At 38.8% G+C, this 27,682-nt stretch overlaps 1 protein-coding gene across 2 annotated transcripts in view; it reads left to right on the plus strand.

Annotated features, from left to right (window-relative positions):
* The window catches only part of rgpd4 (RANBP2 like and GRIP domain containing 4), a 51,343-nt gene that overhangs the window by 11,325 nt on the left and 12,336 nt on the right, over window positions 1–27,682 (plus strand). For both annotated transcript variants that reach the window (XM_008107055.3, XM_008107056.3), the window contains exons 6-20: window positions 1,477–1,622; window positions 2,928–3,120; window positions 6,329–6,419; window positions 7,636–7,845; window positions 9,278–9,456; window positions 9,545–9,720; window positions 10,217–10,340; window positions 10,606–10,767; window positions 13,767–13,904; window positions 13,990–14,136; window positions 14,970–15,152; window positions 15,233–15,316; window positions 19,934–20,069; window positions 20,393–20,490; window positions 20,718–25,134. In XM_008107055.3, the coding sequence (XP_008105262.2) occupies window positions 1,477–1,622; window positions 2,928–3,120; window positions 6,329–6,419; window positions 7,636–7,845; window positions 9,278–9,456; window positions 9,545–9,720; window positions 10,217–10,340; window positions 10,606–10,767; window positions 13,767–13,904; window positions 13,990–14,136; window positions 14,970–15,152; window positions 15,233–15,316; window positions 19,934–20,069; window positions 20,393–20,490; window positions 20,718–25,134 (6,484 nt within the window). The remainder of the gene's footprint in view (window positions 1–1,476; window positions 1,623–2,927; window positions 3,121–6,328; window positions 6,420–7,635; window positions 7,846–9,277; window positions 9,457–9,544; window positions 9,721–10,216; window positions 10,341–10,605; window positions 10,768–13,766; window positions 13,905–13,989; window positions 14,137–14,969; window positions 15,153–15,232; window positions 15,317–19,933; window positions 20,070–20,392; window positions 20,491–20,717; window positions 25,135–27,682) is intronic.

Below are 27,682 nucleotides of genomic sequence, written 5' to 3' on the forward strand. Positions count from 1 at the left end.
TCCATTTGTAATGTATTACAGTATGCATCCTTTAAATCAGTGTGGTCCAACCCATGGCCCGCAGGCCGCATGCAGCCCACCAATTCATTTTTGTTGGTCCTTGGCCTTCTTAATGGAAAAAAATTTTAATTTAACATTTGGAAAAAAACTGTTTACCCTTCTTACTGCTTTAAGTTTTTAAGAAACTGCCATCTCGAAGCCTCATATTCCTATACTAAAGTTTGATTGGCCCTCGGGTAACTAAAGGTTGGACCACACTGCTTTAAATGACTAACGCTTGCTTAAACGTCTTTATTTGTAACTGAGACCACTTACACGTTGGAGACCGTTGCCCATGGTTTAAGCAAACAAGGAAAGGATTAAGGCTTCATGGGTCTACAATATTATTTTATTAGATTGAATCCCTAGGTCTCCATGCAGAAGGTGTAATTGAAAACCTTTTTTCATAACTTGTGAAAACAGTTTTACAGAAAAAAGCTGGAAGATGTCAAAAGAGTAGCAGCCAAAATGATCAAAGATCAAGAAAGCAGACCTTATGAATAATGACTTAGAGAGCTGGATATGTTTAACTTGTAGAAAAGAAGAATGAGAGCTGAAAAATAGCTGTTTTTAGATATATGAAGGGATGTCATACAGAAGATGGGGCAAGCTTAATTTCTGCTGCTTCAGAACTAGTGGATCCAAATTATAAGGAAAGCAATTGTATCTAAACATTAGGAATACCTTCTTTTTATTGTAAGAGTGGAGCAGATTGCCTTGGAAGATGGTGGACTCTCCATCTTTAGAGGTATTTAAACAGGTTGGATGGGCATTTCAAGAGTGCTTTAGTTGTTTGTTCCTGCATGACAGGTGGTTGGGCTAGATCGCTTCCAACTTTTAGGAATTTATTATTCTAAGCTGAGACTAAATGAAAATAGCCCCGCCCCCGCACCAGTGTGCAACCTCAAGCATAAGCTGATGCATGGGAACAATCCATCAGTTCTTGTGCAAGTGTTTGTAGAACAGCTTTTCCATTTGCTTTTCTTAATTTATTTTGCATTGCTCCAATGATCTGGAATATCAGTGCTGCTGTTAGGGGAGTATATTTGTTAAGGGCCATATGCCCTGTGTAGAATTAGTGCAGTAAGTAAATACGGTGCATGAAGTATACTTGCAGTCTCTATTATGGGGATTTTGCTAGACCTTTATGTGGCATAGGATGGGTGTTAGGGAAAATATGCTTTATGGTTCCTAACCCTATTACTCCTTTTGGAGTTTACGGAGTTTGTCTTCCAAAAAACAGTGTTAAAGATCTCTGCTCTTTAAATTCCCATAATACTGTGCAGAACAATATTTTCAGATGATTTAGTTACAGACTACAGAATTTAAATAAATAAAGGAAATAGGATCTCACCTTGCATTAGGGATATACTGATGATTTAATGGTTGAATCTTAGGAGAGCTTGACCAAACAATAACTTGAATGATTTCATTTAGGAATATCTGGCATCTGTGGAGGAGTCAGAATCTGATAAAGGTAATTGGAGGAAGATACATCGTGATCTTTTGTTGGCCTACTCCAATCTGGTTGTCATGACACTTTCAAGCAGAGGTGTCGAGGAAAGCAGAGAATCCCTTGAAAGGTACCTTCATTTTGCATGAATCATATGAAATTCACTAGTCCTTGGGTGGTGAGCCCCCAAGTTGAGCAGCACAAGTTGGAGATTACATTGGCCTCACATGGGACCTTGCAATGTTATTTCTGTGATACCTCCCACATTTCATGTTGTTTTTAAAAAAACAAATCATATAAATGAAAAACGCACCTACACCATGTATGATTTGAAGGCAAATTTGCCATGTTTTTAAGCTTCTCAAGGATTAACCATGGAAGGACACATAAACATGAAGGATTGCAGACATTCTTAAGTTTTTTTAAAAAGCTTTTTTTTTTTTTTTGCAAAATATTTTTGGAAGGGGTCATGTGGATCCCTGGGGATTCTGCAATAAATTCAGGGCCACATTAACCTTACCCTTGGTCTACGGCCCTTTCTACATTGCCAATAATCCACATTATCAAATCAGAAAATCCACATTTGCTTTGAACTAGATTAATTGAGGGCCCTTCCAAACAGCCATATAATCCAGAATATCAAGGCAGAAAATGCCACAATATCTGCTTTCAACTGGGTTATCTGAGTCCACACTGCCAATTATCCAGATCAAATCAGAAAATATGGGATGTTATTCAGGGTGTGGAAGGAGCCTGAGTATAGGGAACACAGTATATTCCATATACTGTGTTCCCTCACTTATCGCAGGGGTTAGGTTCCAGGACCACCCACAATAAGTGAAAATCCGCAAAGTAGGGATGCTATATATTTGTACATTATTTTAGTAGTTTTACACTACTTAAAGTCTTTATCAACCAATTGTGTGTTGATACATCGCCTCCTTCTCCTCTCTTTGCCGTTTGGGCTCCTTTTCTCTCCCTTAGGCTTCTCCTTCCTTAGCCTGTAAATTGTAATTTTTTATGATTTATAATATTGTTTTAGAGTTGAAAAACTGCGAAACAGCGAATCCGCAAAAAATGAATCGCGAAGTAGTGAGAGAACACTGTAATCTAGTTCAAAACAGATAATCTGGATTTTATGTGGCAGTGTAGAAGGGGAGTACGTGGTCATCCTTTTAGTCTCCGTTTTGATTTTATGGCTGCAGCAGTGCCCTTAGCTCAGCTGGAATTTTGACAATTGTATTTCCTCTTTTCATATTTGAAATTCTCATGTCTGAAAAAAAGCAAAGGAAGCGGCAAGAAACAAAAGAGTAAAGGGACAAATGGGATTTTTTTTTTTACAATACTTCAATTGATGCACCAGTTTGCTGGTTTTCTGGCAGTAAGTGCTTGACCCTGAAACCTCTTATTGCTCATGAGAATCCATCTCTTGTAGTTTTGATCATGCTCTTCATTCGGTGAAGCCACACACAAATGGAGTTGATGAACTTTCTGTAACTTTCTTGGAGATGAGAGGCCACTTCTATATGCATGCAGGAACGTTGCTTTTGAAAATGGCCCAGCAAAGCGAGATGCAATGGAGAGCTGTTTCCGAATTGGCTGCTTTGTGTTACCTTCTATCTTTTCAGGTAAGCTCCTTTACAGGTGACAATGCTTTTAATTAATTTTCTTTACTTAAGGAAAGAAATTTCTCAGTTTTAAAATACCTGCGATGATTATGTGAGGAAAGAAGAAAAAAGTTAGGAACCCCAAAAATGTGGGTGCAACTATTATATAATGAAATACGGTATATTCAGGGTGCACAAGAAGCACACAGTTTGTGCTCAGGACAAGTCATACTTCTGGATACAGCATTTAGCATGCAAAAAAAGACTGCTTTCGTTGTGTCTTATTTTAAAATAGGCAATAGCTTTCTCCCCACCAAAACGAGTTCAACTGTAGGGGAGCATGAAGATTGGGAAGGGAGCCAATGTTCAGCTTGTAGACTAGTGATTGTCTACACTTGTGCAAACAAATATTCTCTTATATATGAGTCTGTATGGTACTCTTTTCTACATCCTAATAATTAACTCTTGCTCTAAAAACATCTTTAGGAAAATTCAGCCATTGTCTACAAATGTTTTATAGTCTGACCATGACACTTGTTGTGCACCGTGGACAGCCAGATTTTTTTTTGTTCAGACACTACTAGTCTCCCTCATTTGTTTTCATAATTAATTTTACTGAAGGAATAATGTGATGCATTGTGGCTAGTGTGTCCATGCATCCACTTAGATATTGTTCTGACATGTTACCAAACTTCTAGTTGTATCTTGTGGTACTGTTGCAGTGGGATGGGTCTACAAATGTAGTCTTGGGGTGCTTCTATCAAAGTTTTGTCAGATCTTATTTTCCTAATACTATATTATCTTAATCACATTGGGTTAATCTAAAAATGCCAGTTGACCAAAAAAAAATTTAAACAATGTTATTCAAATGAACTTCAACCACTTATGGAAAAACACAAGCAAATCACTTAACACCTGGTGGAAGAAGTTTCGGGATAACACTAAAAGACTAAAAATTACAAGATAAAGATCCTACCCAAATTTTTATACTTATTTCAAATTCTGCCCTTTCCTTCTTTTTAGGAAGTGGGACAGTTCCATCAAAAATGGGTAATGGGAGGAAATAAAAATAAAATCTCTATTTTTTTTATGGCACCCAAGAAGTTGATGGATGGGGAGCCCCTTCCCTGGAATTGTACTATGAGGCATGTCAATTTGTTGAATTAATAGAAATGGAAATGGAAGGAGCAAAAATGGGTAAAATTAGCGAAAGAATTAAATGACTGGAAAAAGGGGTCACTTATGGGAGAAAAAATGATTTAAAAAGAGCTTTAAAAGGTAAGGCCTGGCCTCTCAACATTGTACATTTGGAAGAAATGGCAAAATGAATTACAAATAAAATAGATCCCTTTCTGTTAGAAAACTGGGAAAGCAAAGACCAAACATTTAGGAACTTAATTAAGGCTCTGAAAGGAAACGGAGTAAATAAGGTAGGAGACTTCTTAGAACCTACCGGAGAAATTAAAAAATGTGATAAGATAAAGGACAAAGGCGGGTTAAAAAACTGGATGGCATGGTTAGGCTTGTCCCAAAGAATTCAGGGAATGAAAAAGAAAGAAGCAATAGATGCCCCATAAGATAGAATCATTAGCTGGAAAATAGAAAAAGAGAAAGGAATTATTGGGGAACTATAGAAGGAATTAATAGCCTTGTTCTACAAGACAAAACATACCCTAGTAGAGGCTGGAAACAAAATACAAACTTTAACGAGAATCTAGTCAGGTCATGGATCTAAAAATTAAACACATAAGGATAAAAAACCTCCATGGAAAATAATTTCAAAATGGTATAGGACCCCATTACAATTGCTACACATTATGGAAAGGTTTTCCTCTGATGTTAAGTCCAGTCGTGTCCGACTCTGGGGGTTGGTGCTCATCTCAATTTCTAAGCCAAAGAGCCAGCGGTGTCTGTAGACACCTCCAAGGTCATGTGGCTGACATGACTGCATAGAGTGCTATTTCCCGCCAAAGCGCTACCTATTGATCTGGCATTGACATGTTTTTGAACTGCTAGGTTGGCAGAAGCTGGAGCTGACAGCGGGAGCTCACTCTTTCCCCCAAATTCGAACTGCCGACCTTTCAGTCATCAAATTCAGCAGCTCAGCGGTTTAACCCACTGTGCCACTGGGGGAGATTGGTACATTTTCTCATATGTGGGGGTATTGCATTGAAATCCAAAAATATTACAACACAGGGAAGTAATGGAGGAAATAATAGGGCAAAAATTATATTGGAATAAAACCCAATTTCTGTCCCTCACTATTGAGGTAAAGGAGGGGAATAGCGAATGGAGAGAAATACTAAAATTTATGATATCTGCTATACACGCCACAATCACCCAAAGTTGGAAAGATAAAACAAGATGGGATCTGGAAACCTGGTGTTTTACCTCTCTGAATATTCAATTAACGACTTCATTAATCAAAGGAAAATAAATACCTGAATAGTGATGCCAAACAAGACTGGAAGAGGAAATTGTATTGTTTAATTGTCAAAACGGAGGGAAATGGTAGGTACAGAATTTTAAATCAGGCCATCCAAACAATTAAATCAATGTATTAAAACAAGCTGACCCAGGTGGGGATGGGGTGGTGGGAAGAGGGGAGGGGAGGGAGGGGGGATATAAGGGGAAATGAACTGATCTATATTAAAGTACAAACTAAACATGTAACTTAGTCACAAAACTGTAAATAATCATCTATATTGATTTATAGAATGTCAAGATTTGTGCTGTAATGCATTGTTATCTGTACGATTTTCAGAAATAAAACCATAAAAAAGTTTTTAAAATGCCACTCGGAGCACTTTGAATCAATGCTTAGTATTGTTTTTATTAGAGAACAGGTACAATTTTTGTCTTGATTATCCAACACTTCTGGTTGTTGTTACTGTATGATGGTAGTGTGCCTTCAAGTTGTTAGTGACTTTGTGGAGATCCTAAGGAGAACCTGTCACAGGGTTTTCTTGGCCGGATTAGTTCAGAAAGGCTTTGCCTTTGCCTTCCTCTGAGTGTAATGTCCCCAAATTCACACAGTGGGTTTCTGTGGTTCAATGGGGATTTGAACCCTGGCTTCCAAAATTGTACTCCGGTGCTCAAACCACTGTACCATACAAGCTCTCATTTGTCATAGTATAGAATACTTTTGTTAATGTTATTCTCAACTTTAATATTGCTGTTTTATGTTCATTGGAGAGATAATTTCTTATACTTACCTATTCTCTACCAGGTTCCAAGACCGAAATCGAAACAAATAAAAGGAGATCAAGCTGAACAAGAAAGGCTAGAAATATTAGCCTGTGACCGACTAAGCCAGTCTGGTAAAGAAAATAAACATGCTAATTCTTTTTTAAATTCAAAGTAGTTGCATTTAGTAAGTACACCAAAGTAAGGTCTAATACCACTGAATAAACATAGTAAAAAAGCTAATCCTAATTCTATGAATTCTAGAGTTATTAATGGGTTCCAAAAGAAGATGAAGTGTTGGGTCCCTACAACATTTTTTCCATGATCCCCTCAGTTACAATTGATTGTTTGGCTTACTGCATCTTCAAAACTACAATTTCTTCTCTTTTGTGGCTTACATTTTTAAAGTTAAGACCAAAACTCTGAATTCAAGTTCTGTAGTATAATAAGTTCTGCTATAATGTGGGTTTTTACAGTATGAATTTGCAGTGACATAATTAACAGATGAGCACTATTCACAGAATGCAACCTTTATAACAATTTCTGTTTTGAGTACTCAAATGTACAAATTAGTCTGTTAAACAGAACCTCCACTTCCCCTCATCTTAGTTGTTCAGTTTGTCAGCTATATGTGTTAGAGTAGACCCATGTGACTTTCACTGAAGGTTTGGATAAGATGAGCAACATGAGATTTGAGGACCGAAAGCTAGCCTACTTTTCTCAAATACCACAACATCACCTCGCCAATTGTTGACAAGAAGAAAGTGCCTTACCCACAACCCTCCTTTCTATTCTGATCCCCTAAAAATTCCTGCCATAAGCTGTCACCACCACACATGGGTGGGAGGTTAGACTCTCCATCCAACAGATTACCTCAAAGGAGAATTCTGCCTCATTTATCCCTCTCTTCTTTTTCTTTTGTCCATTTCTCCCACCAATTTTGCCAAAACACCAGTTCCTGCCGAAGTACAGTTCTAAATAAGGGAATTAATGGATGGATAGCTTCGTTGTTGCTGGTGGTCCTGAAAATCTAAGCTTAGGAAGTATTGTGTTTCTGTGTTGTGAAGCAGGCGATGGTAGCAAATAAATATGCAAATATTCCAAAAACCCAGCCAGTTCTACTTGATTTTCAACAGATTGGTTTTAAATTAAATATATAGTGTTGATGTGATTTTTAGTATCTGCAGATAACCCTGCTTTCTCATCCATCCTGTTATTTTTAGATCTCAAATTACTATAGACTGGACTTTTTTTTAGGAGTGCAACTTTCATGTTAAAGCAGAATTTACTGTACTGTTAATTGACAAGATTTAATCTTAATGCTGTTACCATGTGTCTTTTCCCTTTTAGGACATATGCTATTAAATCTGAGCTATGGCAAGCCAGACTTCTTCAAGGAGGTTGTTGAATCATTTGCAAACAAGAGTGGCCAGTCAACTTTATTTGAAGCATTATTTGGGAGTGATTCCTCTCGAGACAGCTCGTTCCTTGGCTCTGATGATATTAGGAATGTTGGTGTACAAGGTCCAGAATGCATAGAATTAACTAGATATGATATCGGTAAGAAATCTAGTTTGCGTATTGAATATGTGCATACAGTATATGTTATATGAAGATATTGCACAAGACATACATATGTATGTCATTGAAGTTAAAGCATAGAATACTGGAAGAAGCAGTTGGGGTTAGACTTTGTGATAATAATGCGGTATTTGTAAGCAAACTCATATCTTCTCCCCAAATACTGCCTTAGACCAGGATATAGTGGTGCACTTCCATATTATTGTTTCTTACAAGAGACCCACAAGCTCTCTCCTTCTACTCCCCCCCCCCCCCAAACACTTTTGTGGTCTGGAGCATTTTTTAGGAAACAAGGGAGAGAGCTGTAAGGGGAAAGGGGAGGTTCACTTCTTCCCATTTTCACTGGTGAAAGCAATATTAGATAGGGAGGGGCAACTGTTCACAATAACTCTTACAGGGGAGAATTTCCCTTCTGAGGGGTGGATTTCTCCCACTTCCTGTTGTCTCTCCTCCATATTTTTGGCATCACAGTGAACAGTGTGTATTTGTCACTCTTCCAGGAGCCCCGGAGTGCATCACTTTTCCATGAATGAAAAATGTTAGCCAAGTATGTAATAGTTCAACAAATGCTGTCAAAGGCTTTGTATCTGGGAGATACACATCTAAATGAACATTAGTTATAGTTTTGGACTCTTGCATTTTAAACTTTCTAATTGCTTAATAATGTATTTGCTACACTTGCATTGAATTATGCAAATTGATGTCAAAAAAGTTTATGCTAGAAATGTTTTTATCCCAGTTTGTCTCAAAGATGTTGGCACTTGATTCCTTTATATCTTTTAATTAAGAATGTGAACCAATGAAGCAAGTTGATTACAAGGAATTGTATCTTTTTGGTCTCTTTCAATAGGAGGATATAAAATTATATAAGCAAAATCTTACCTTCAGTATTGTCTTTCTATAATATACTAGCTGTGCCCGGCCACGCGTTGCTGTGGCAAAGTGGTGGTGGTATTGGTTAAAAATTGTTGTGTAATTTTTATTTGACTTTATTTGCATTTTTTATTAATTTTATTGTAAGTTATATTTTATTTATTATATTTTATTATTTTCTTGTATTATTTTTAGTTATTTTCTGTTATTTTAGTATTTTATTGTATTAATTTTTTAGTGTTTTTGATTATTTTTTATTGGGTTGCTAGGAGACCAAGTTGGAGGAGCTTAGCCTTCTAACTGGCAGCAATTGGATAAAAGCAATTATTCCTCTCTCTCTAATTAGGACTTTATTTTTCTTTTCTTTTTGTTGTATCAACCTAGAGGCGTGGATGATGGGTTGTGTTGTCAAATTTCGAGGTTGGGGGGCCTGTAGTTTTGTTGTTTTGTGGGTCGCCGTGATGCCATCACTCTTTTATATATATAGATCATACTACTTTGTCCTTAGAAATCAAATCAGTACTGCTTTTGTTTTTAGGTGCCATTAGAGCTCACAGTGGTAGTCTTCAACATTTAACATGGCTGGGTCTGCACTGGAATTCACTACCAACGCTAGAAGTAATTCGCAAATGGTTAAAACAGCTTTTCCATCTGCCCCAAGAAACATCAAGACTTGAGACGAATGCTCCTGAGTCAATTTGCATGTTAGATCTTGAAGTAAGAAAGTGTTTTGTGTACCAGGTTTACTAGAACAGAGGTCTGTATAATGTTTTCTGCACAGCATAACATGTGTTTTTCCAAACAGGTGTTTCTTCTTGGAGTGATATTCACCTGCCACTTGCAATTAAAAGAGAAGTTTAATACTCAGTACTCCTTGCATCAACCTCGATTCCTGCCACTGCCTATATACAAACAGCTTTGTACTGAGAGGCAAAGGGCCTGGTGGGATGCTGTATATTCTGTAACTCACAAACGAGCTGTGTAAGTATGGTCGCTGCCTTTTTGTAGTTAGCATGTTGTAGATTTCATATGATAGACTTCAGATCAGTAACTCAGTATCTTTAATCTTATGCATTGACCTACTGCCCATGTTGTAGTATGTGAATAAAGAGAACGGTTTTTATAGAAATCCTAATACTTGGTGTGCGTTGTTGGACTTTAATATACATATGTTTGGTACTTGCCTTTGGGATTGATTTTCAGTCTGGTATTTTATTTAAAAAAATGCTGTCCCATGTTATAATAAAAAATCCATGGGAACTGGGAATGGGGCATTTACTGCACCCTAACTCACTGAGACCTCATAAACCTATTCCAAAAGGCTAGGAAACACCTTGAAACTGCTGTTTGAGTGTCTCTGTGGTCTAGGGGCAAAGGGGAGACGAAGGAAGACCTTTTGCTTTAGCACATTGAAATAAACTGGTCATTTGGGTAGCATTGTACAACTCGCATATGTCTATGTGCATGTTACTTTCAGGCCTGGGACAGCAGCAAAAGTGAGACTTCTAGTTCAACATGAGATAAGTATCCTCAGAGCTTTAGGAAAACATGGTCTTCAACCAGCCCTGATTGTACATTGGGCAAAAAGCCTCCTTAAAACAGTAAGTAGACAGAGAATGTTTTGTATAATTGTAAGGTTTCTAAAGTGTATTTCTCAATTGCATATACATATAGCCAACTTTGAGTTGCATGAATTTTGATTGTTTTGAGAAAGCAAAGACAGAATGCTACTGACATTTCATTTTAATGATTTTAAGAATCAAGGCAGTTCAGCATGTGGCTTGCCTTAAGCAAACATTTTGTACATGGAAGGCATCATTCACAGTGTTTGTAAATATATAGATAACTCTAGTTGTTATTTTACAGGGCTGTGGTCTTAATTCATTCTATGACCAAAGAGAATACATTGGACGAAGTATTTATTATTGGAAAAAAGTTCTGCCAATGCTGGAGACAATCAGGAAGAAGCGGAGTATTTCTGAACCAATTGACCCTTTGTTCAAGCATTTTCATAGTGAAGACATCCAGGTAGTAAAGGAAGAAAATTCAGAATTCTGTTTGTATTTCCTATTGCTTCTTGGAATTTCTCTCCATCCATTGAGTATGTTACACAATTACTTCTTCCACAGTAATGGTTACCTTTTTCATTCCAGTTCTGGCAAATCAGCAAGAAATCATGGTGTAAAGATGTCAGAAAGGGGGAGAAATCTTTTTAAAAATCCCACCGCTGCCACCAATTTGTAATGAACTCAGGCAGGGGGGATTACTTTTTTAATCCCACCTCTTATACCAATTGCGGAGATGTGGAGATGGAGGTTATTTTTTATTATATATTATATTATTATCGTTATATCCGCTGCCACCAGTTATTAAAGATGTTTATTTACTTAAAGATGTTTATTACACTGCCACCAGAGGTAAAAATGTTTATAATGCGACCACCAGATGTCAAGGGGATTATCAACTCTTGCCACCACTGTTGGAAGATTTAGCCACTGGCTACTTAGAGAGGAGACTTTTTAAATTTTGTTTTTCTTTCTTCTTGTTTACTCTTAATGTGTGTATATATGACAGACACTGAGATGTTTGAAGGAAAAGAACAATATCACGTTTATTGAGGCACAAGCTTAATAGTTACAATTCTCACTTAGAGACACTTTCCTTAACAGTTGCAATAACAGAATGAGGTGATTCAAACTTCCTAAAATGCCACTTCTTTCTCCACCGCCTAAACCTGCAGTCACCCTGTGTCACAGACTATTTCTTATCTGGAAACAGGCTACCTTAAAATAAGTCACCAAACTTATTTTAAAATTGACTCAAAAATCAAACATTTGAGCCACCCTGATCCCTCAACCAGAATCAGTCTCCTGGTACCTCATAAGGTCACTAACCTTCCCTATGGTTCTCTGACCACAGACACTGAGTTTCCCTCCAAATTCTACTCCCTCTTCAGCTAACCCAGTTAGCTCCGCCCCCTTCTCCATGGCAACCAACTCATGGTGCAGAGTAACTGAAATATTAACCCTTTTTAAAACACAGTTAAACATGGCATCTATAAATAAAAAATCACACTTCGTTACACATGGGTTTTGACTTTGTATGCTGAGGACAGTCATGAATGTGTTCAAATAAATCAGGAACAGAAATTATACAGCCCCATTTTTTCTGCACTAAAGAATAAGGCAGGAAGAAAAGCTTCTAGGGCAGTGGTCTCAAATTTGTGACCCTCCGAGTGCTTTGGACTTCAGCTTCCAGAATTTCTGGCCATGGGATAAGCAGGCTAGAACGTCTAGGAGTTGGAATTTGAAACAATGGAGGGCCACAAGTTTGACACCTCTCTTCTAGAGGTACAGTTTCCATTGGGCAGACTAAAATGTACAGACCCCTAGAATTAGAAATAAAAACATATTTCACTCTGATTCAACAAGCATGTATGGGATGTTTTAGTATTAATTTATTTTGGCAGTTACCATGACAAACATTATAGGAGTTGAAATCTTTACACTTCACAGGGATAATGGGAAAAACAGTCTTAGCTGCTATTGGGACATATGGGAACATGGGTGCTGGAAATCAGATACAGATTGGAAACATAATTATTCCCAGGAATTTTTGATTTGTTTATGATGTACATATATTTTTCCCAGGAACAAAAATTATTTGTGGCTTCTCTGAATCCAACACTAAGGTTATCCCCTTTGTGGTGCACATGATACTTCAAGACACTGATTTGGGCCTTTGCTACCATCCTCCCATAACAAAATTGAATGTTTAGCACATAGAAAGTGCTGGATTTCAGACTGTCCAAGGATTCCATCAAGCGATTTTATTTAGAAGTTAGTGCCCAGATGGAACTTGCTTATTAAAAGCTTGCAGTATGAAGGTTGTATTCACGTTACATGAAATCCAGTAACGTTAACTGAGGCACTGGAATGTAATGCCCTGGGCACTTTAAACCTGGGGCTGTCTGTTTATTCAAAGCAGGGAAAGACCTCCAGGTGTTAAAAGGCAAAGGCAAAGGTTTCCCCTGACATTAAGTCCAGTCATGTCTGACTCTGGGGGTTGGTGCTCATCTCCATTTCTAAGCCGAAGAGCCGGCGTTGTCTGTAGACACCTCAAAGGTCATGTGGCCGGCATGACTGCATGGAGTGCTGTTACCTTCCCGCCGGACCGGTACCTATTGATCTACTCACATTGGCATGTTTTCGAACTGCTAGGTTGGCAGGAGCTGGGGCTAACAGTGTGCGCTCATTCCGCTCCCAGGATTTGAACCTGGGACCTTTTGGTCCGCAAGTTCAGCAGCTCAGTGCTTTAACACACTTCACCACCAGGGTTCCAGGTGTTACTGGATGGTAATTCCCATCACTCCTCATTTTTGACCCTGCTGAGTGGGGCTTCTGAGAGTTGTAATCTAATAACATTGGAAGGCCCACAGTTTGCCCATCTCTAATAGAAATAATTCTTAATCAAAAAGTCAAATCTTCTGTTATCTAGTAGATGATAGTGATAATGGTAACACCTTACTTTTGTTACTAGTCATGATAAGTGGGAAGATAAACTCTTGCCTGAGAATCTGGTTCAATACGCACCAGGACAGCTCTTGTGGATAGGGAAGCTCTTTCCTTAAGAAACAGCAGGGGTACAACATGGAAGAGAGCATGCTCTGGCTTCATCTGAACCAGTGGTTCTCAACCTGTGGGACCCCAGGTGTTTTGGCCTACAACTCCCAGAAATCCCAACCAGTTTATCAGCTGTTAGGATTTCTGGGAGTTGAAGGCCAAAACATCTGGGGACCCACAGGTTGAGAACCACTGATCTAAACCTAGCTGGTGTTATATGTATTACCAGCTGTACATCTTTATTTGAAGGCTTCAGTGTATCAAATCAAGGGTTATCCCAACCTGGCACACAATCAGATTATTTGCTCAGTAAATGATGATTCACATATACTTTATTTAACTTATTTAAATTCTATACTAAGAAATCTGTTCAAAAAAAAATAAAGTAGAAAATTGTATCTCTAGGTTTCTCAGGTTGACGAATATGAAGAAGAAGCACGTATAGCTTTTGCTGTTTTGGATGCCGTGGATGGAAAAACAGAGGATGCTACACAAGCATTTGAAGCCATTAAAAATGTTGTTGCCTATTGGAATCTCGCTCTGGTAAATCCTGAATACCTTTGCGATATCTTTCTTTCTACTTTGTCAAAATGCCATGAGCCTTGACTTGATTCTTTCTCTTGGATAGATTTATCAGAGGAAAGCTGAAGAGATGGAAAATGATGGCTTGTCACTAGAAGAACAAGAGGAATACAGGAATCATCTAAAGAAGAGCAGGGACTATCTCGTAAAAATAATTAATGAAAGCTGTACAGACACTTCAGTAACTGAAAAGGTTTGTGATATGGCTCGGTTTCTTTATTGAAATCTTTTACCTAAGAAACCTATTTTATAAAGTATTCCTATTGATAGTTATTGTATGATAGTAAACATATTTGAAAATTAAAGTGTTCTTGCTCTAAACTGGAAACCCCTCCCCCAGTCCCCAGAAATAAAACTACAAAAAGGATCCACAGGTTATTCTTCATCCCTAGATGACAAAAAGGGAACAGATCACAACAGTTTTGCCCTCTTATTCTTTTCTCTGTTACCCACCCATGCTCTAAAATCCTGGTTTCTCATATTGTTCAGCCTAGATATATTTCGACATAACTAGCACTTTTGGCCCAGGTTTTCTAGATTTTATCCAAGATTTTATCTTTTGTCCTTGTATGTGATTTTTATGACTTGTTTTTATTGTTGTTTTGATCTGTTTTATTGCTTTGTTTTATTGTTGTTGACTGGGCTTGGCCCCATGTAAGCTGCCCCGAGTCCTTTCGGGGAGATGGGGCGGGGTATAAAAATAAAATTATTATTATTATTATTATTATTATTATTATTATTATTAGGAATCACCAATTTTACAATGGATGTCAAATACAATTAACAACTAAGAAAACAATAAAAATCATATAAAATAGTCATGTTCCAAGTAGTTTCTGGACTGCAAGCCTCAGTCATTTCTATACCCCACTATTTGTCCAAGCTCAGTTACCCTGTGCATACTGCAAAGCTAGTGAAACAAGGTTAAGCTAGTAATACTTGAATCAGGACAGAACACATTGTTCATCAACTTAAATTTGTTTAAACTGGTTTTAAATTATTTGTGCTGTCTGTTTTTTGTACTAGTTACCTGTATCCATAAAGACAGTTAAGGAGATGCTGGATTGTGTAATGCAGGAACTTGGGGAGAGTGAAGAAGAGCCATGTCTTCCTTTAAACAATGATTTGAGCCAACCAGCAGAAGCAGAAATAAAACATTCTACTCCATCACCAACAAAATATTCTTTATCTCCAAGTAAAGGCTACAAGGTATATTAGATAAAAAGGATTCCAAAATATCTGTTTTATTTTGTGTGTCTAATCAATTAATACTATAATTGTTTTTCTAGTTCTCTCCCAAAACACCCCCTCGATGGGCAGAGGACCAAAAATCTCTTCTTCAGATGATCTGTCAACAAGTAGAATCTATTAAGGTAAATAAACAGTAATGCATTACATTTATCTTAAGTCATGATCTGTAACAGAGAGGTTTTTTCCGTTTTAGATAGTAGAAATGAGATGGATTTATGAAATCATCTAGCCCACTGCTTCTTAAACGTTGGTTCCCAAGTCTAAATGGGGTTCTTCTTAGCTCAGTGTTAGGGTCACAAAAAATTTGGCAACAATAAAAAGTTTTGAATATTACCCATTTACACATATTTGCTAGTAACAATGTGAAGCCTTTACAGTGACCTTTGAAATAAATGCTTCATCTGTCCTCCACAAAAAGAAAAATCAGCCTGTTTTGCAAGGCTTGCAAATATTGGTTTATTATCAGAAAATGTTTGATTTTATAGCTATTTTATATACCTATATGCCTGGGGTCACAGCATTTCTCAGAGGGAAAGGGTTGCGAGTGGGAAAAGTTTAAGAAGCCCCGATCTAGAAAATCTTATCCTACTACAGGCAGTCCCCAAGTTAGGAACAATATGTGTTCTCTAGGTTTGTTCTTAAACTAGATTTGTATGGGAGTTGGAACAGGTACATCTTTTAAATGTCATCCCAGCTAGCATATATTTATACTAACTTTGCCCGGCCATGCGTTCCTGTGGCTTATGAGAATCATTTGTTGGCCAGGTAGAATAGCAGTGAATAGCCTTGCAGACTCAAAGCCTGGCCGTTTTCTGGAGTAGCACCCTCAATCAAAGAGCCCCTTTGAAGCCTGTCTACTTCCTTTGTAGGGGAATCATTGTTTGGCCAGATTGAATTGCACTGAATAGTCTTGCAGCTTAAAAGCCTGGCAGCTTTCTACTTAGGGCATCTTTGCTAGGCCAGGTTGAATGGGACAGAGTAGCCTCGTGGCTTCAAAACCTAGGGATTTTTCACCTAGGGGAAATCTTGGTTGGCCAAGTTGAACAGCACTGAATAGCCTTGCTGCTTTCAAGTTTGGCCGCTTTCTACCTTGTGGAATCCTTGGTTGGCCAGTTTGAATAGCAATTAATAGTCTTGGTGTGGTAAGTATGAATGCTGCAATTAGGCACCTTGATTAGCATTTAATAGCCTTGCAGCTTCAAAGCTTGGCTGCTTCCTGCCTGGAGGAATCCTTTGTTGGGAAGTGTTAGCTGGCCCTGATTGTTCCTTTTTGGAATTTCCAATTTCCCTGCTTTCAGAGTGTTGCTCTTTATTTACTGTCCTGGTTTTAGAGATTATATTGTTCTGTATTACTATACCACAGTAATTATATCATGTTATATTTATAATCTTATATTATATGAGGCCCCTTCTACACAGCTATATAAAATCCACACTGAAGTGGATTATATGGCAGTGTGGACTCAAGATAATCCAGTTCAAAGCAGATAATATAAGATTATAAATGGGTAATATAGCTGTGTGGAAGGGCCTTGAGTCTACACTGCCATATAATCCATCAGATAATCTGTATTTTATAGGCAGTGTGGATCAGGCCTAAGTGAACTCTGCCAGTGCCCTAGGCGCCATTTTGGCTGAGGGAGTTGCTAGGATACAAAGGGGGCGGGAGCTAAAGGCGGGGGGGGGGGGGGTAAAGGCAGCAGAGCCTACCTTTCTAACTGTTCTAACTGTCAGTTAGGGGGAGGAAAGCTCTTCCTCATCCTCTGTAATTTGGACTATTTTTCTAGGTTTTTTTGATTGAAAGACATATTTTGGATGACTGTCTTTTGTGGCCAAATTTGGTGTGATTTGGTTCAGTGGTTTTTTTGTTTACTCCATAGTAGAACGAACATTACATTTTATATATATATATATATATATATATATATATATATATATATATATATACACACACACACACACACACACACACACACACACACATACATACACACACACATACACACACACACATACATATATGCATATCTTTGGATAGCTTAGAGAAGTTTTAAAACCTGTTGTCTTTGCCCCTGTTCAGGTGATTTCACCGCATTTTCTGTCTCTGTGACAACTGAATTTTGAAAAGTTTGGCTTATATTTCTCACTTCCTGTTGTCTCACCCCCATTCTTAATTATGAGTCATTTTTAAGTTAGATATTTGCCACTTGAGGACGGTCTTTATTGAAATAAAGGCAGTCCTCTTTAATCACGATGAAGGGACAACTGTTTACTTTAAAATGATTTATTGTTGTTGACAATCATATCATCTGCAAAGTGCTGACGAAAGTATTAAATAAACACTTTGTATAATTACTGGAAATATTTAGCATAGCTTTCATTTTTGCCTTTTGTTTTCATTGTTGAAAATACTGCTATGACAGGCTTCTTGCTAGTCAGCACCTTGTTTTGGGATGACTCCTTCTTTTGATAGATATAACTTATAACCGTGTGCCATACTTTCACAAAATTACAGTGTTAGAAGAGATCACAGGGGTCAACCACTCCAACCCTATGCCATGCAGGGATACACAATCAAAGCACTCCTAACAGATGCCCATTCAGCCTCTGTTTTAAAGTCTCCAAAGTAGACTATCCGTCTATCAAATTCTGAAGCAGCATATAATACTGGCAAAACAGCTCGTACAACCAGGATGTGTTTCCTAATGGAAACTCTTGTCCTTTAGTTTGTCCTTTCTCCCTGGTGGAGAAGAGCAGCATATAAAATAAATAAATAAATAAATCCATTGCTCCATGTCCTGACCAATGGAGCAGCAGAAATCACATTTAGTCCATCTTTGATATCCTTTCAGATATTTAAACATGACTATCATATCATCTCTTAAACTTTTCTTCTGTCTAAACACATCCAGCATCCTAAGCCTTTACTCGGGACATGGCTTCCAAATTTTTGCCCATTTTGAATATATTCCAATTTGTCAATGTTCTCCTTGAATTGTGCCCAAAACTGGATACAATATTTCAGCTGAGGTCTTTCGACTCCTGGTTTGCTATTTCAACCACACATTGCCTCTTTTTCCACCCTCTCATATTACTTATCATCATCTAGTTTTTAGTCTTGCATTTGCAAATTTGTTAAAAAAAAACACTTAAATTTTTCCGCCGGTGGCCTAGTCCTTGATCCGTCAAATGAATGGGGAAACCTTTATTTAATTACAGTATGTTTGCAGTGAGAAATGAATGTGCGGTATTCCTTTCTATGATGAAATTGGCATTGTGGCAATGAAAAATAAGGTCATATACCAAAACATTAAATTAATTCTTTAAAAGCAGTCAGAAGAATCAAAATTCACTACCAATAAAAATCCTGTCAATCTACTGTTACATCCAGCATTGTTATAGAATCCTGTTAGAGGGTAATCTTGGAGCCCTCAGATGGCGTAGTGGGCTAAGTGACTTGAAGGTTGGGTTGCTGACCTGGAAGCTGCCAGGTTCGAATCCCACCTGGGGAGAGTGCGGATGAGCTCCCTCTATCAGCTCCAGCTCCATGCGGGGACATGAGAGAAGCCTCCGACAAGGATGGTAAAAACATCAAAAAAAAAAAAACATCCAGGCGTCCCCTGGGCAACGTCCTTGCAGACGGCCAATTCTCCCACTCCAGAAGCGACTCAAGTTGCTCCTGACACGGAAAAAAAAGAGGGTAACCATTTGTGACGTCAATTTTTTTTTTTACTGTAGAGCAAAGGGAAATTTATCTTCTTTTTACATTAAAAGCAAGCAAATAGGCAGATTTTTTTGAAAAAAAAATAATGATGCTTAGGACTGTGGTTTAAAAATAGTTGATAGAAATAATGCACTTCATATCTTTTTTATAGTCTGGAAGGTTTTAACTCCAAGAGGGGAAGAAAAACACTGAATAATTTGAAAGAACTGCAAATGACTCCTTAACCATCACTTACTAAGTGTTGATGAAGTTGAGTTTAGGTTCATATCTAATGGCTTTGGCTAAAATTGAACTCATTTTCCAAGTCTAGTCATTCAACAGAAAGAATTAAATTTTCACAGCATTTAAAAAGCATGTGTTTGTAGCATAAGTCTTATTTCTGTCTGATAAGTTGTTCCTTTATTTCATTTAGGGAGATAAATAATAATATAATAATATACTTTATTTATATTCCTCTCTATTTCCCAGAGGAGACTCAGAGCAGATTACAGAATACATACAAGGCAAACATTCAATGCTGTCACAATTAATAGCAAACAGACAATATGGAAGGTAACGACGCTCCATGCAGTCATGCCGGCCACATGACCTTGGAGGTGTCTAAGGACAACGCCAACCCTTCAGCTTAGAAATGGAGATGAGCACCAACTCAGAGTCAGACATGACTAGACTTAATGTCAGGGAAAAACCTGACATTAGACAATACATAGACAGAGGCGAGGGTTCCTTTTTTTTGCATCTCCGGCATCTGGAGGCTGTGCTCGACTCGGCCATGGGGAGGTGCTATTGTTCCATTTTCCACACCGAAGAGGCTAATGTCCATGATCGAATTACCCTGCATGTTTTTCTGGGGCGCCTTTTTCTTCCCTGCCGAAGCGGTACCTATTTATCTACCTTAAATTGCTGTTTTCAAACTGCTAGGTACACGGAAGCTAGGTACGCAGAGGATTCTTTGGGGGGGGGGAGCAGAAATCTCTTGGTTGAAACATTTGTATTGTTTCTGTATTTCTGACAGAATGAGATGCAAGAAATGAAGCTAAATAATTCAAATACAAACATGTCTCATCGGTGGCCTTCTGAAAGTTATGGAACAGAGACTATGTCAGATGGTTATCAAGGAGCACAGAACTTTCATGGAGCCCCTTTGACTGGTAACTACATTGTGAAAGAGTTCTGAATTAGAAAATGTATTTGGAATCATAATGTATCAGTTGCTTATCATTTAAGACTGTTAAATGGGTAATACATTGCTTGAGAATTTACACAGTATGTCAAAAGATTAAATTAAATGAAGTCATTTTCCTGATTCATAGTCTTATGATCTGATTGAAAATTTATTACATGTTTTGTGAAGAATGCTCTGTTATTACAGTCTAGGATGATATCATTGCAGAAGTGCAGAGAAATGTCTAAGGTTTGAATTTAGGATTCCTGAAAACCTAAGTATTCTTACTATTATCTCTTCTGTATTCAGTTGCTACAACAGGTCCATCTGTATACTACAACTCATCACCAGCTTATAATTCTCAATATCTTCTAAGGACTGCAGCCACCAATGTGACCCCCACAAAGGTAATTATAACTGTTACTTGATAGAAAGGCAATAAAGATACAAAAAGCTAAATTACATTGACTTTTATCTTCAAATATCTTGTTAGAGTCCTTGTTTTGTCACATAGTAAGGCTGGACTGCTTGAATTCTTGAAAGCAGATTAAGACCAAAGTTAAAATCTAAATATTTCTATAGTGTTAAGCTTTTGCTGCATTAAGAGTAATACTGAATATTATTCCTATTTTAGGCTCCTGTCTATGCCATGAATAGGCTTACGCCTCAGCAGCATATCTACACATATCAGCAGCCAATGCATACTCCTCCACTGCCAAACACATCTGCGTGTATGTTTTCACAAGAAATGTATGGTACTCCACTGCGCTTTGATTCTCCTACAACTGGGATTTTGTCTCCCCGTGGGAATGAAGACTATTACAATTACAGTGTGCCACAAACAAGCACTAACCCACCATTACCTGAGCCAGGCTATTTCACAAAGCCTTCAGCAGCCCCCCCTGCTTCCAAATCTGCAGAATCAAAAGTGATTGAATTTGGGAAGCCTAATTTTGGGCAGCCGATACCAGCCGAGGGAGCAAAATCATCTTCATTGATGGCCTCTGCTCAGTCCACTCAGCCAACTACTTTCAAGTTTAATTCCAACTTCAAATCTAATGATGGTGATTTTACTTTTTCATCGCCTCAGGTTGTAACACAGCCTCATGGTACAGGCTACAGTAACAGTGACAGTCTTTTGGGGCTTTTGACATCAGACAAACCTATCAAAGAAGATCGATACACTGGGCAGAAACCACTTGCTGAATGTTCTGCAGGGCAACGTAGCATCTTCAGTTTTGGTGGCAAGAATGCTTCGGCCATTTCATTTACAGATAAAATGGGTCCAAATCAGCCCAAGCCTTCTGGGCTTGGAAAAGGGGAAGCATTTAGTTTTCAGGAACCTGGTAGGCCCATATTTGGTCCTCCAAACTCAGACGTAGCAAATAGAAGTCATGAGACAGATGGAAGTCTTCACGGTGGAGAGGAGGAGGAGGATGGACCTCATTTTGAACCTGTTGTGCCATTACCTGACAAGATTGAAGTGAAAACAGGCGAGGAAGATGAAGAAGAGATTTTTTGTAACAGAGCAAAACTCTTCCGTTTTGACACTGAATGCAAAGAATGGAAAGAGAGGGGTGTTGGTAACGTTAAAATTCTGAAGCATAAAATCACTGGCAAGATCCGTCTTCTAATGAGACGGGAACAAGTACTGAAGATTTGTGCAAATCACTACATCAATCCTGACATGACTTTGAAACCAAATGCTGGATCAGAAAAATCATTTGTATGGCATGCGTTGGACTATGCAGATGAATTGCCCAAACCTGAACAGCTTGCCATCAGATTTAAAACACCAGAGGAAGCAATGCTTTTCAAGAGCAAGTTTCAAGAAGCCCAGAATAGTTTGAAGGGTTCTGGAACAGACATTAGTCAACAGGCTGCACAGAGTGTTGAGTCCTCAAGAGAAAATACTCGTTGGGATGTAAGTGGTTCTGGTAAACCTAATCCTGGACTCTTGAGCTCAGGATTCCAATTCAAGAGTGGAACCTCCACTGCTATTGGTAACTCTCAGGTTCCTGGCCCTGATTTAAGCAATGCAACAAAGAACACAAACGCCAAAAGCACTTTCACAATTACATCAAGTGGAGCTACCCCTGCATCCTTTTCCTTTGGTGAGGAAGTATTGGGAACACACCCTACACATGGATTTGGCGAACAGTTCATGTTAAAGAAAGATCAGTGGGAGTGTAACACTTGCCTTGTTAGAAATAAAATTACTGCACAGAATTGTGTCGCATGCCAGACTCCAAATCCACAGCCTGCGCTGCTTCCAGCAGATTCCGTATCTTTCAAACCGACTCCTGAAGTGACACAGGGTACATTTGGACTAACTTCTACCAAAAAAGACAACCCATGGGAATGCAGGGTGTGTTCTATGGGAAACGAAGCCAGCGCATCTCACTGTATTAACTGCAAGAATCCTAGTGGAATTAACACATCCGTATTTGCTCCTCAGCCTGGCTTCAAATTTGGCCAAATTGACACTTCAAAGGTCTCCCAAAGTGGGTTTGGTTCTGCCTTTATGAAAAAGGAGGGCCAGTGGGACTGTAGTGTATGTCTAGTACGAAATGAAGGCTCTTCACCAACTTGTGCAGCATGTCAGACTCCAAATCCATCCAGTAGTGTTCCAGTTCCACCTCCTAGTGCTCCACAGCCTGTGTTTGGATTTAAAAACAAATTATCTGAAACCTCTGGAGGACCGCAGGGAACTGGCTTTAAATGTGACATTACAGATAAAGGTTTTAAATTTGGCCACCCCACAGAACAAGGAAAGTCTCCCTTCACATTTCAGATTCCTACTAGTACTGAAGCTAAGCCTCTAAAAGGAGGATTTAATTTTGCAATGCCTGTGCCTTCAGGAGAATTTAAATTTGGAATACAAGAGCCTACTAAAGATGTTGCAAAAGAACAGAGTAAAGAAGGCGGGCCCTTGAAAGGTCTTGAAGAAGAAGCAAAGACTTTTGAGGGAAATGCTCTAGCCAAATCACATGATGCATCTAGCAAACAACACGGTGATTTAGTTTTTGGCCAACATAGTAGCACTTTCACTTTTGCTGACCTTGCAAAAACTGGGGAAGGGTTTAAATTTGGCCATCAAGATCCAGACTTCAAAGGCTTTTCAGGTGCTGGTGAAAAGCTGTTTTCTTCCCAAGGTGCTAAAACATGTTCCAAGGCAAATACGTCTACTGATCTTGAGAAGGACGATGAAGCATATAAGACAGAAGACAGTGATGATATTCATTTTGAACCTGTTGTTCAGATGCCTGAAAAAGTGGAACTTGTCACAGGTGAAGAAGATGAAACAGTGTTATATTCACAAAGAGTTAAACTTTTTAGGTTTGATGCAGATGTTAGCCAGTGGAAAGAGCGTGGTGTGGGCAACTTGAAAATTCTTAAGAATGAAGTCAATGGCAAACTACGAATGCTCATGCGGCGTGAGCAGGTATTGAAGGTTTGTGCTAACCACTGGATCACAACTACCATGAACTTGAAGCCCCTCTCAGGATCAGACAAAGCATGGATGTGGTTAGCCAGTGACTTCTCTGATGGGGATGCCAAGCTGGAACAGTTAGCAGCCAAATTCAAAACTCCAGAGCAGGCTGAGGAATTCAAACTGAAATTTGAAGAATGTCAGAGACTATTGCTGGATATACCACTCCAAACCCCCCACAAACTCGTAGATACTGGGAAAACAGCAGAGCTCATACAGAAAGCTGAAGAAATGAAAAGTGGATTGAAAGATCTCAAAACTTTCCTGACAGATGAAAAAACTAAACTTGCAGATGAAGAGGGTAAAAACTCTACATCTATCACAAACACTTCAGATTTGATTATAAAGCCACATGCTGAAAGTACTGGGCCTACATTAGAGTGGGATAATTATGACTTACGTGGAGAAGCACTGGATGATGGGACAGATAATTCTATGTTTGGATTGCCCCGGGCTAGTAGCCCTGTGAGGAAGAATCTGTTTAGATTTGGAGAGTCTACTACAGGGTTTAACTTCAGTTTCAAGTCTGCACTAAGTCCTTCAAAATCCCCTTCCAAACTGAATCAAAGTAGGACTTCTGTAGGCACTGATGAGGAATCTGATGCTACCCAAGAAGATGAAAGAGATGGGCAGTACTTCGAACCTGTGGTACCTTTACCTGACCTTGTGGAAGTAACAAGTGGAGAAGAGAATGAGCAGGTTGTCTTCAGTCACCGAGCTAAACTGTATAGGTTTGATAAAGAGGCTAATCAGTGGAAAGAGAGAGGTATTGGAGACATAAAGATCCTACAGAACTATGACACGAAACAAGTTCGTGTAGTCATGAGGCGGGACCAAGTGCTAAAGCTTTGCGCCAATCATAGGATAACACCAGATATGGGCATCCAACAGATGAAAGGCACAGAGCGAGCGTGGGTATGGACAGCTTGTGACTTTGCTGAAGGTGAAAGGAAAATGGAGCTCTTGGCTGTACGATTTAAACTCCAGGATGTGGCTGACTCTTTTAAGCAGATTTTTGAAGAAGCAAGACATGCTCAAGAAAAAGACACCCTAATCACACCGCTCTCATCACGTGCCAATACCCCAAAAGAATCTCCATGTGGAAAGATGGCTGTTGCAGTATTGGAGGAAACCACCAGGGAACGGACTGATTTAAAGCAGGATGAGGAAACTGTTATACAAACTGCAGAGCCGTCGGTGGTGGTGAGCCCAACTGAGACGCCAACAAAAGCCGTGGTTTCACCACCCAAGTTTGTCTTCGGCTCAGAATCTGTGAAAAGTATTTTTAATAATGGAAAATCAAAGCCTTTCACATTTGGGAATACATCAGCAACAGGCTCTCTCTTTGGCTTTAGTTTCAATGCTCCTCCCAAGAACCAAAGTGACAGCTCAGGATGTGAGCCAGAGAACTCACATGACACAACGACTTGCAAGCCTGATGAATGTCAAGAGAGTGGTGCTGCTGGTTGGAAATCTTCAGGTGGCAAAAGAGATGCTGAAGGAGCTACTTCAAAAGTAGAAGCACTTCCTAACTTTTCATTTAAAATATTGGAAAAAGGTGAGCATTTAATTTTCTTTCATCCTAAAATTGTCTTGTTAATGGGTACATTTCAATTCCAACTATTTTCTATGGTGCAAGGTGCTTATTAGTGTATAGTTGTTAAATGTAGATGGAAAAAATGCTAAAAGACTTTATAGGATACTAGCTGTGCCCGGCCACGCGTTGCTGTGGCTTAGTCTGGTGGTGTTGGTCAGTCTAGGTTGTATTTATGCTGTGATCTCCACCCTTCTTTATACTCACATTAGTAGTAGTATTTGAAGTCTGTTACCTTCTTCAATTTTTGTGTTGATTGATAATTGCTTGAGATCTCTGTTGTCTTTGGTTTGTTGTTAGTTGTAATGTCTGATTCTGCTGAGTGCGGTTTATATTTTTATTGTGGTACAATAGTCTTTTTTTGTTTTGCCTGTGTAGGTGTTTATTATTATTGTTGTTGTAGTGGTCATGAAGGTTGGATAAGTTAGATGCTACTGCATTGTTTTTTGGAGGCCCAGTGTAGCACTGACTGGCCTCTCAGCCTCAGTGCCTGGCTGTTTCTTGCCTGTGATGGTGTTGATTCTTATTGTTGTTGTTGTTGTCATTGTTATTATTGTAATTGTTTTTTTGGAGGCCAAGTGTGAATGTAGGGATTGGGGAAGTGGATGAGTTGTGTTGTCAAATTTTGTATTTGTTATAGTCACAATGCGTTGTTGTGAGTTTTGTGGGTCCAAATTGTGGTTTTGTGGTGTGGTTGTGTTGTTACAATCAGGAGGGAATGCTTTTGTGTTGTGTTGCCAAGGTTCGTATTTCTGGGGCATTTAGTTGTGCTGTTATAGTCATGATGCGTTGTTGTGAGTTTTGTGGGTCCAGTGTGGTTTTGTGGTGTGGTTGTGTTGTTACAACTGGGAGGCAAGGCTTTTGCATTGTTTTGCCAAGTTTTGTATTTCTGGGGTGTTTAGTTGTGTTGTTATAGTCATGATGCGTTGTTGTGAGTTTTGTGGGTCCGGATTGTGGTTTTGTGTTGTGGTTGTGTTCTTACAACTGGGAGGCAAGGCTTTTGCATTGTTTTGTCAAATTTTGTATTTCTGGGGCGTTTAGTTGTGTTATAGTCACGAAGCGTTGTTGCGAGTTTTGTGGGTCCGGATTGTGGTTTTGTGGTGTAGTTGTGTTGTTACAACCGGGAGAAAAGGCTTTTGTGTTGTGTTGTCAAGTTTTGTATTTCTGGGGCGTTTAGTTGTGTGCCAAGTTTCGTATTTCTGGGACGTTTAGTTGTGTTGTTATAGTCACGATGCATTGTTGTGAGTTTTGTGGGTCCAGATTGTGGTTTTGTGGTGTGGTTGTATTGTTACAACTGGGAGGCAAGGTTTTTGCGTTGTGTTGTCAAGTTTTATATTTCTGGGGCGTTTAGTTGTGTGCCAAGTTTCGTATTTCTAGGGCAATTAGTTGTGTTGTTATAGTCACGATGTGTTGTTGTGAGTTTTATGGGTCCGGATTGTGGTTTTGTGGTGTGGTTGTGTTGTTACAACCTGGAGTGAAGGCTTTTGCATTGTGTTGCCAAGTTTCGTATTTCTGGGGCATTTAGTTGTGTTGTTATAGTCACAATGCGTTGTTGTGAGTTTTGTGGGTCCTGTGTGGTTTTGTGGTGTGGTTGTGTTGTTACAACTGGGAGGCAAGGCTTTTGCATTGTGTTGCCAAGTTTTGTATTTCTGGGGCGTTTAGTTGTGTTGTTATCGCATGATGCGTTGTGAGTTTTGTGGGTCTGGATTGTGGTTTTGTGGTGTGGTTGTGTTGTTGTAACCTGGAGGCAAGCCTTTTGCATTGTGTTGCCAAATTTCGTATTTCTGGGATGTTTAGTTTTGTTGTTATAGTCACTGCGCAAACAACTTTATCATTTTATATATATAGATGTATGATTTCAAAAGTCTTTAGAAAATAGAATTTTTGAGCTTTTTAAGGACTGCTCCATTGATGGCTTTATTGATCAGTGCAAGTTCCTTGAATTAGAGCTGTAAGCTCATGCAGGTATTCTCTGGCTTAGCCTGTTAGATGTTGGAACACAGCATTGGCGTATTGCCTTAAAAATTATAGATGACATGATTATACATGAGCTTATTCAGGATAATTATTGAAGCTGGTGAGTAAAACTCAAATTCTAGAACTTGGTTGCTGTCTTTCTTAAACATATAATGCTAAAATTAGATAGCAGTCACTCCATAGTAGTTACTAGCTCTAACAGCAAATGCATAGTGAATAGAGAGGTGTTGCTTTATGCCGGACATATGACTTTCTTCACTATGGGATGCTGGGTTATATTTATCTGTACATGGCTTCAGAGGCTAGACATAGGATCTAGCTACTGTGTCTGAGAGAAATCTAATAATATTACCTAACACAGCCACTAAAGTGTGTATATATACTTATGGTTTAGGTCAAATTATGGTCCAATTTCTCCCACTGCTTCAGTTGCTTTTTGTGGCAAGGGAGAGCCAATATCCTGTGTATATGCTATAAAGATTTTGCGAAAGACATTTCCTGTTTCTCTGAATCACCTTTAGGGGGCTGTAACTCC

The sequence above is a fragment of the Anolis carolinensis genome, chromosome 3, assembly GCF_035594765.1.
Source record: "Anolis carolinensis isolate JA03-04 chromosome 3, rAnoCar3.1.pri, whole genome shotgun sequence".
Taxonomy (NCBI): Eukaryota; Metazoa; Chordata; class Lepidosauria; order Squamata; family Dactyloidae; genus Anolis; species Anolis carolinensis.